The 10,931-nt window shown below is 31.8% G+C and overlaps 2 protein-coding genes across 2 annotated transcripts in view; both read right to left on the bottom strand.

The window, feature by feature from the left end:
* Positions 1 to 6,638, bottom strand: part of LOC108733806 (leishmanolysin-like peptidase) — a 33,841-nt gene extending 27,203 nt beyond the window's left edge. Inside the window, exon 1 of the mRNA XM_018465124.2 lies at positions 6,390 to 6,638. Coding sequence (XP_018320626.1) covers positions 6,390 to 6,509 — 120 coding nt within the window. The 5' untranslated portion in view covers positions 6,510 to 6,638. The remainder of the gene's footprint in view (positions 1 to 6,389) is intronic.
* Positions 6,639 to 7,064: 426 nt separating this feature from the next.
* On the bottom strand, positions 7,065 to 8,836 carry LOC108733768 (ferrochelatase, mitochondrial). The gene is made up of 7 exons (XM_018465067.1): positions 8,687 to 8,836; positions 8,412 to 8,580; positions 8,139 to 8,360; positions 7,979 to 8,080; positions 7,754 to 7,919; positions 7,417 to 7,689; positions 7,065 to 7,361 (listed from the first exon to the last, which is right to left on the bottom strand). The coding sequence occupies exons 1-7, from the start codon at positions 8,712 to 8,714 to the stop codon at positions 7,164 to 7,166; spliced, it is 1,158 nt and encodes a 385-aa protein (XP_018320569.1). The 5' UTR covers positions 8,715 to 8,836; the 3' UTR covers positions 7,065 to 7,163.
* Positions 8,837 to 10,931: the final 2,095 nt, after the last annotated feature.

Below are 10,931 nucleotides of genomic sequence, written 5' to 3'. Positions count from 1 at the left end.
AAAGTACAAACAAGAAATAAAATGAATTTATACAAATAATTAAACAAAGTCTACACATGGACAGGGATCTTAATACCTACAAGTTTTTAATTTCCTTCATTCTTCTAACATTATCTATATTTACTTTAATATTTGTAAAAAGAATTTGATTATTGAAACAATCGCTGGAAAAAAAAATGAAAATTAAATTTCATTTTGACGTGGAACTAGGTATTCCCCGGCTATAGTACTGCAAAAGGAACTAAATGACGCGATGACGTTAAATCACGTTTTGATAGCCCCGTACCTCCTAAAATAATCATTCTGGAATAATGAAGCCAAATAAAGACAGGACCCATTTTGCAGAGCTTCCTGCTAGGGCATATATGAAAAATTAACAGTTCAAACAACTGAACAGTGTAAAATTTACTATACCAGTAACAATTATAATTATGAAAATAATACAATTACAAATAAAATTCTGAAATAGTTAATTAATGCCTAACGATTAGAGAGATGTTACGGAAGATTAGTCACTTGAGCTCTTGTTTTCTTAATTTGCAAGATAAATAGGAAAGGAACTATAGTATGAAAAAGTGATAAAGACGTTCTTTAATAATTACTTCTTTGAATAAACGTCTACAATATTACAAGGATTTATTGTACCATTTAACGTTGAAATGTTTCTGAAGAGATGTTATCTCTATTATTGTATCATTCACTTCCTACTGTACAAGTTATAAAAGCAGATCAATGAAGTTAGATTCTGAATTCTGACAATAGTTGTTCGAACCATTTTATCTCAAACATCTGAGTAAATACAAAAGATATTCCTCTTTGTCTATAGTGTCACTCCGAACAAAAGATGTTCTACAACCTATTTCATTAATTACAAAATAATTAACAGATTGCATTTACGTTCAACGCTTTAAAGCTGATTACCACTATCAGTCTAAACGGCGGCAGGCATCCGTCCGTTAGATGTCCGTCAATTTTCCGTTGTATTCGCATCATTCACACACTGTCTAAATATCAATCTAATGATTCCGCTTTAATACACCACTCTCCTGGTTACCAACTAATTGAATGCATTCTCATAAACATGAACAACTGTTGTTAAAGTGTCCGTAATGATCTCTGGCATTTGTGCGAATGTAAACAACCACTTACATTTGCTGAATTCACAAATATTCTTCCTTATGTTCTTTTTAAACTTATCTTCCGGTTGTAAGTAATAATATTCAAACAAATGGAAGTTGATATTTTAATTTCCTTCAGGGTATTCCTTGAATGCGGTTACCATTTTCATATGTCTTATCTATGTTATTAAAATTTTATATTCCGTATTTAAACTACGAAATTAACCAAGAATTCCATTGTTAATTTTCTTTTATCTCTACTTGTGAAAGTTGTTTTAGAAGTGTTATATAAATATATATAAATAATATACATCATCAAAAGGTCGTCAGAGAAAAAGGCAGAAAGATGGAAAGGATATTAGAGAAAGAACATGGTGTGGAGATAGACGAGTTAGGTTATACCATAATGAGAGAAGAGTTCGATGTAGCATAAAAAACTAGAATACTAAGGCGCCAGGTGTAGATGGGATACAGGGGGAAATTCTAAAACATACAGGACAAGAGGTTAGAGATCGTATGTTTAAGCTATTTAGTCACATTTACGAGACAGGGAAAGTCCCAGAGTATTATAAACGGAACGTGGTGTAATCATATCTAAGAAGAGAGGTGCGGGTCGGTGGGAGACATTTAGCTTAACATCCCATGCGTCAAAAATCTTAACTAGAATTGTACAGGGAAGAATGGAAAAAAGGGCGAAAGAACTAGTAGGGGAAGATCAATTTGGGTTTAGAAGAAATAGGGGAACGCGGGAGGTCATTCTAGCTTTAGGGGCAAGAATAGAGAAAACGATTGAAAAAGGAAAGAGTGCGTAAATAGGATTTGTAAATTTAGAAAAAGCTTTTGTCAATGTTAAATGGGACAAAATTTTAAATGTACTTAAAAATGTAGGGATGAGTTAGGAAGATAAAAAAGTGATACTTAGTTTGTATAAAGAGCAACAGGCAGTTATAGAGCTGGGGCTGCAATGTAGAGAAGTAAATATTAGAAAGGGAATCAGACAGGGATGCATACTGTGACCGCCACTTTTTAATCTATACATCGAAGACGCAATCAACATCATTAAAGACAGTACAACTGTAGGGATAGATATACAGGGGCAAAAGAATAGAATGCTTAGATTTGCAGATGATATAGCAGTATTAGCATCTAGCAATAAGGAGTTACAGATAGCTTTCAATTAAATGGATTAGGTACTGACAAAACAGTACTGTATGAAAATAAATAAAAGTAAAACATAAATACTGGAAGGAAAGAGCGAATATAAAGATAGGAGACGAAAAATTAAAAGAAGTGGCCGATTTTAGGTATCTAGGAAATCAGATAAGTCAGGACGAAAGGAGTACTAGGGATATATAGCAGAGGATAGCGCAGGATCAAGTCGCCTTCAATAAAAAGAAGTCACTTCTATGCCCACGAACGGATAATTTAAAAATTCGAAAAATGTTAAAGGTGTACGTTTGGAGTGTAGCACTGTACGGAAGCGAAACATAGACGGTGGGCGCGGCAGAAAAGAAAGATGATGATAAATCTAATCTAGGTTTATCACTACATCTCTTAACTCCTATTTCTGCCTCTAATATGTCTCTGACTAGACCTTCATGCCTGAGAAGTTGTCCTACCAACCTATCTCGCCTATTTTTTGTTGACTTCCATAGAGTCCTTTGTTCTCCTATTCTTTATAATACTACTTCATTTCTAGCCTTTTCTATCCACAGTATCCTCACCATTTGTCGGTAACACCACATTTAGAACGTTAATAAAAAAATAATAAACAATATACATACCTATATAAAAAAATGGATTTTCCTTAAGGTGTGTAAAAAATTGACTAATCGTAAAACAAGTTACGGCGAAAATCATAAAAACTTGTTTTTTAATTATAATCCAGTATTATGTAAGTATTGATGTTAAAGATGATGCTAATTGCAAATAACATATTAAAATTAAAAAAAAAACGTTTTTTCTTTAACGTAATATTAAGAAACACAATGGGAACAAAGAACAAACGAAACGGTCGTGTTGTCTTAATACGCAGTAGGAACTGGTCTGTTATTTTATGAAGAAGACCTTCAATCAAGGGCGAAACGTAAATTATGTTGTTCTAAAACCAATTATCTATTAAAGGTCAAACAGACTCGCTGTAGCAAAATATTGTTACTTTAATTTCATTCAAAAGAAGTTTAAAGAGATCATTACTACGGAATGGCGGATTCAAATTTTCTTTGTAACTGCAGAAAACAAAAATATTTTTTACAATGCCTTTTGAAGGAGTGATTCCAGTTCACGAATTGTTTTCAACACTCACGATTCCAAGGCGTGCTACGATTATAATACACGACTAAACTATCGCAGCATAGCTATTGTATACTCATGAGCTACAGAACGNTCTAATTACTACGTGCAGATAACAATTGATTTGCTGTCATTAAATAAGTAAATGAGTGTTGCATTTTATTTTATTTTATTTTTTCCTATACATTTGTAGGTATATTTTAGGAAATCTTAAATCATGGCGAAAAACGCATCGAAATCCGTGAAGAAATGATTTAGATATTCATTTTTTAAATTGCATTCATAAAATCCCGGATATTATGGCGCTAAGGAGGTGAATGAACTTGTGCACTTCCGAATTTTTTACACATCAAAACTAAGCGCCAGCAACCGGACAGGTGTTATCTGACCTAATTTCTTATTGGTCCTTCAATTGGCGCGAAGTCCATTGCCCAATAAGATGCTTGGAGATTACTTTTAACAATAAGACAACGCATTCTTGACTCAGTAACCCTCGATGCATAGGGAGGTGTACATCGTTGCGATAAAATTTTCTTACGTTAAAATTGAAATATAATAGACAATAGTTGTCAGTCCATGTCAATCAAAATTAGGTACTTAGTACATATTAGGCAATCAAGAATGTCATAATAATTAGGCGCAATAGAATAAAATGTAGGTTATCATTACGTCTGAACTATTTCTCAAAATAAGGTTTATTCTTCATGCTTCTGCATATAGTATTATTATAAATCATTAAGTTATAAGATTTTGAAATGCAATTGATGATAAAAGTTATAAACCAATAATATTCTGAAATATTGCATAGTTTTTAATATGTACAAATGCCTACCTTCGTTGATATGTGAAGTGGCTTCATAAAATTTGTGATCGATCTACATAATATTTAATTAAAATTAATTTTTTGCGGTTGATAATTTTTGTGTGTATAGCAAAATGATAGACTCATTGAATAAACAGGCAACTAATCTTATCTGCTGTAGAAAATGTGAGAGGTACATAGGTAACATGTATGTACAAAGGAAGTTACAATTTTGGAACATAATATAATATGTAATCACCAAAGTACCAAAATGACAAGTATATTAGTATATTTACGTTACAAAACCTGGAATTAAAAATATGTAATATGTTCAACTTTTTGCCTATTTTTTTGGTATTTTTCTTTTCTTGTCTGAATTTCTTTTGTGGTGTCCGTTTGTTTGATGTGGTTTCACAGAAAATCGGTAGCATAAAAATACCTTCAACCGCACGTGTTTACAAATTGGTTTTCAACGGTTGATTAAAGTTTTTGCAACAATGACAAGCTTTTAAAATAAAGGTAAATCATTATCACTCTTGCTTAGCTAACAAAGCAAATACTTAAAAGGTGTGAAAAAATTTCTTAATTTGTCTAAATCGAGTCTACAGTTAACATTCATCAGTTTATGTATTTATTCGAGTAACAAGCAAGCTTATTTTTGAAGCTATATATATTTTTACATCAACGTATGAGAAAAACAATTTTCTAGTAAAAAAATAACGAAATCGTCTACGAGAAAGTTTCGCATGGAAGGCCCTCAAAATTTTAATTAGTTCGACAGAAGTGCATTGAATGTAAAGGTCAATAAATGACCTACTAATAAAATATTGGACAGCGGTTTTAAGTAAAAGTGAAAAATCAAAAATTCGTGCACGTTTGGCACGTTTAAGATTCAAATTGTATAGCTAACAATTTCATTCTAGAAAGCGACGTTGCTTTTATTAGATATGACAACAAAAGGTGCAATACTTCTATTGTATTCCATCAGAATGGTCGCATATTTGCAATAGGTATAAGTAGGTAGCATAAATTACCTAATATAAAAGGAAATTAAATCAACTTTTTAGAGATATTAACAAGTAAATAGATCGCGACAAATTTTTATGTCTACAAACATAGTAAACCCAAATCGGAAGCCCGCAAAATGAATATTATCATAATTCCTTCGTGAGTTTTGTCTGTTCCTACTTTATGGCCCTAAGAAAATTAATCAAAGGAGACATTTAGACAGTATATAGAACTTAACACCCCTGAACTTATACTCTCTCGTAAGACATTATTTCAATTCGTTATTATTTCAATGGGAAAAGAAAATTTGCCCACCTTTTATAATGCGCTCGTTATGCAAGGCAGCCGTTATACAATACATATATAAAAAAGAAATTTTAACAAATACATGTGAGGCATGGTGAAATTTTTAATTGGTGAAAGATTCTCACACAACACCGTCAATTGTTTGTACACACATGAATTTGTTCCGGCATTTAATTCTCATAATTAAGTAAATAGTTTTTTTTTACGATAGAGTAATTAGGTTCAAAAACGTTGAACTAATGTTATTATTTATCCGAATATAAAAAATCAGTACGTATCACGGATTATTAATCTCAGTTCGACTTTAAATAAATGAAAAATCTCATTGTGGGGTGACCAATTAATTAATATGTAAATAATAATAGTGTGCCTACAATCGATTTATTATGATCATTACAATTACATTAGGTATTTTATTTATTTCAGTACAATACAAGTAATAAAAAATACGTTTAATGACAACATAAAAAAAAAAACATTTTAATGCAATATTTATGCACCTAGGTATAGATTTTAATTTTAGAAGAACAGGGCAGGTGCTTATTATACATGTATATAGGCGTCAAATTCAAAAACTTTTCAAAGTGCAGCAAGCAACTTTGAAATAATAGAATGAATAACAAATTTAAACGCTCATAATACCTTTTATTTATAAATATATTATTTATTTACAAAAAAGTATTTATTATGCAATTAACGAAATATTTCCTTTAGCATGCATTAATTATTGAAATGAGCATTTAATCATAAATAATATTCAGTACTCCTGCAATAGGAAATGCAAATGTAATTTATTTGAGGAAGTCGAACAAAGGCAGTTAATGTTAGTATGCAGAGTAATTAATAAGCAATAATAACATTACCTCATAGTGTTTTGGGTGCACATGGTTACAAAGTCTGTGGGCACTAATTAACGAAAAAACGTTCAAAATGAAAAGCACTGCACCGTAATTTTCATATTTCCAATAAAAACTGCAAGCCATGGCTATATAGAAACAATTTAAGTTAACATTGTAGAAAGGTTGAATACCGGTTTTATTCTTTTACGTCTACAACTCTGAGTGGTACTAACATCCTCCAACCTCAAACGCTACACACAACAGACTGATGAATTTAATATTAAATTCCTTTATCTCACTGTTGCCACATTGCCAATATTCACAGCTGACGACTGTATGTTGGGTTGCATATAGTAATTCACTATAATCCTAAAATTCATTTGTATTTTTTTGTATCAATCGAACAATAAAAAAATCTACAATTTAATTTACTTGTTTTACTTAACAATCGCCCTCTTCTAATCGGTTTAGATAAAAACTATATGTCTTTTTTGATATCTACTGTTTTATGTATAATTTTTACTTCTACCCCACAGTAAAGTAAGCAACAACCCCACACTAATTGCACAAACAACCGCATCCAATATAGTTTTGTTCTTACTTATAATCTGGTACAATTTCCAGTATATTTTAAAATTAATCAGCTCCAATAACAGCAACGTAAAAGCCCTTAATTTACAATAACCAAAACACTTTTACATTAAAAACCCTTTATTGTATCAAACATTTGCAATATAAACATATAACAAATAAAATACAAAAAAAAAGTGAAAAACATAACAAGGTAATGAAATAATCCTAACATTTACAAACTTGAGAATACCAAGTCTTGCTGTTATAACAGTTTTTGTTCTCACAGTGAGGGCATTGGTTAATAAATTTAGGATTTACAGGAATGTTGCTTTCTAAGTGAGTCTTTACTAAATCAGTCAATGTCTCTATGAAGAGGGGATGATCATTGGGGGCAGAAACACGTCGAATTTCCTCAACTCCAACCTAAATAAAACAGTTATTATATGCATAAAATGGTATATAACTGACGTGTTTGTACCTCCTCTGCCAGTTCCTTGCAGTATTCAATATCAAGTTCATGTAAAGTTTCAATATGTTCATTAACAAAGGCAATGGGCACTAAAACAAATGTTTTCTTCCCATTTTTTACATAGTCTTTAATAGCCTCATCAGTAAATGGGCCAAGCCATGGTAAAGGGCCAACTTTTGACTGCCAAACCAGTTGATAAGGGTTACAAAACCCCAATTCTTTCATTACCAATTGAACTGTAGCTCCTACTTCAGAAGGATATGGATCACCACGATTTACAGCCTGCAGAAAAACATTATTTGTTCATATATATACTTCTGCAGTCTGAACTATAAATATTAATCACTTTTAGAGGCAAAGAGTGAGCTGAAAATAGAATAATTGCATTTTTCCTTCCTCCATCTGACAATTTTCCTAACTCTTGTCTAATCAGGTCTGCAAACGTTTTTATAAGCAGGGGATGTGTAGACCAACGATCTATTAAACTTATCCTTACATCTTTTGGAAGTTCTCTACAACGTTATATAGTAGGGCAATAAAATAAGTTATTTAATTGAATTTTACACACAACCTGTTCTTATAAAAATTATAAATGGCATTAAAACTTGACCCAGATGTTGCACAACTATATTGTGGATACTGGGAAAACAGGATAATTCTTTTAACTCCATCCCTAAAAATAAAAGAAACGTTTTTAAGGAAAGAACAATAAAACTGAAGTTAGACTTCACCTCTCAATATCTTTCATAGCATCTTCAGTAAAGGGTTGTACATATCTAAATGCAACATAGTACTTGTAAGGTGCACCAGCTGGTAAAAGTTTGTCAAGATTCTTGCAAAGTAACTCCCCTTGACGTTGTGTCCACTTATAAATTGGAGAACCACCACCTATTTCCTCATACTTTTTTGCTACATCAGGAGCTCTTCTTTTAGCTATCCAGGGGCCTAACTGGCTAAAGTAATGATAGCATTTGCATGAAATAAGTTATCTGCAAACAACTTACTCTCCAAAAAATGGAAATTGAATCATATCCTTATCAGTCATGATACGGAGCAAATAATCAGGCACTTGATCCAATCTTTGGGGCCCTCCCATATTGAGCATTACTATGGCCGTTTTAGGATTTGATGAGCTTTCCACTGCATTAGAAAGTTTTCTCAATCCATTCAGTCCTATTAAATACAAATAAAACACAAATGGAGGTAATAAAAACATACACGTACAGAAGGTACAATTCTTGAAAAGACTTTAATAAGAAAAACTGCTATGTACGCTCACCTTTCAATGATATCCTTACAGGAAACATTATTAAATTACCTAAAAACAACTTTTAAACAATAAATTAAAACGAAAAATACTCGAAAAGGGATGAGTCGGTGAATTTTTGAATTAAGGTTAAGGTAGTTTTGACGTTTCTCTATTTACTGATTTGGAATTGGCTACCATTACAAGAACAGGGACTTTGGATGTGTCTCAAATGCATAAACTTACGCTACATTTAAACTGTAGAAAAACAAAATGGCCGTGCATACTTTTAAGGAATGTCAATATTTAAATAAATATAAAATATCCGCTGTTTTTGTTTAATCGTAAAAGAATTATAATCACCCAGAACGATTTAATTTACTCTTTAATTACATGTATCTTCAGGATAATGAAGTTTAGATATAACATCACGCAGTTTTTGGTCATTTCTTGGACCCCTTTTACCCTTTTGTCATGCATGTCTTATGCATTCCCTCCCCTCATGTCAAGGCATCCTGTTATTTGTACTTTGTTGTTGTTAGTGGTTGATTATTACTTTATCTCCGAGACCTTCTTTCCCCATTACCCTTTTTCATCTCTGTAGGTACTTCAAGACTCCCTCTCCCCTCTTAACGTGACGTGATGCTTTAAAAGCGACCACTTTTTTTTCTAATGGAAAGTTTGTTACTGATTACCTACACATAATTTAATGAGATTCTAATGTTGAAATTAGGCTTCGTTATGTGATTTTAGGTGAGTCCGCCATCGTCGAAAGAATATGTTAATATTTTACGAAAAAAAGTGTGTTAGTAGGGGAAGAATACATGATTTGCAATTTAATGGTCAACTCTAATTTGTAGATTTCTCCAAACACATTTGAATGAACTGTGAATATATGGCCCAAATGTAAATATTTCGAGAGAATTGTTAAACTTTTACATTGGCTCATATAATACACCTAAGTCACTTTTAATGGAGAAATTATGTCACGAACTTTAAATACGTATATTTGCTTCTGTTATTCTTACATGATTATACTATTAAAAAGGTAACGCGCTTATTGCCTAATAAAAACTTTTAAACCGATGCCTAAGTTTATTTTTATTAAAATAAAAATGTAGAACGAATAACTATTTAATATTATGTCTGTATGATGAATTGTTTTCTGTCTGGATTGTGTATTAAAACGATAATGAGAAATTAGTGAAAGGTACCGGACTTCGTCCTTGAATATAAGGACGATACGGTTGAGTACCTACAGTAAAAGATGAGGTGTTATTTATTTTTGAGAAGATCTGGATGGTCAGTAATGAGGTGTTTATGGTGTTTTGAGAACCATGTACAGATTAAAATACCTATAGGTACCCATACCGACACCGTTATGTGATTGGTGTATAGACTAGGTCACCGATTCTCCAGTTGGTTCCGTATACTCAAGAACTCAAGAAGTCCACTCTTAGTCAGTTCGAAAGTGCGTGGCCACACGTGATTATAAAATTTACGTGTGCTTTTGATAGTGCATTTCCTCTAGGATATAAACATAAACCATGAAGTGCATAGCGCTTCTGTTTTTAATTGCCGTATTGGGTGAGTACCATTTTTTCGTTTTCATCATCGAACACAAATTCCTGTCCGTACATGTACATAAATAATTGAAATTCTTTCCTCTATCTTTAGTGGTTATTTTCGTGCAATGGGCATGTACCTATAACATTTTGTAAAATAAATTCCTCAAGAGAAAAACCTTTTTGCATGTACCTACTGGTAGCCCTTTTTTTTGAGCTTCTTTTTCCAATTTTTCTAAATTATTGCCCATAATCTACTAACTTTAAATATTACGAACAAAAATACCAACAATAAGATACTTTTAGGGACTACATAACCAGCACATTATCATCTAGGTCAGTAGGTCTTCACTGCGGATTTCCAAATCAAGTTCAAGGACGCAAAAAATATCGCGCTTTTACTTCTCGACTGTTATTTATTAGAGTTCCCGTCTAATTACTACAGTTATCGAACAATGTACTAAAAATTCAACAAAGGGGACATTTTTAAAGTTACGTAATATTAAATTTTATACACTTTTAATTGATTATAATAAATTAAAATAGAAAAAACTCTCGGAAGACCAAAAAATCGAACATTGTATTAAATTTTATACACTTTTAATTGATTATAATAAATTAAAATAGAAAAAACTTTCGAAAGACCAACTATACAGCAGTTGTTTTTATTTGGGGACCAAACTTGTCACTCACTCATAAATCCAACAAATAAT

Source organism: Agrilus planipennis, unplaced genomic scaffold (genome assembly GCF_000699045.2).
Source record: "Agrilus planipennis isolate EAB-ADULT unplaced genomic scaffold, Apla_2.0 scaffold11, whole genome shotgun sequence".
NCBI lineage: Eukaryota > Metazoa > Arthropoda > Insecta > Coleoptera > Buprestidae > Agrilus > Agrilus planipennis.
This window is presented reverse-complemented; position numbering and strand designations above follow the sequence as displayed.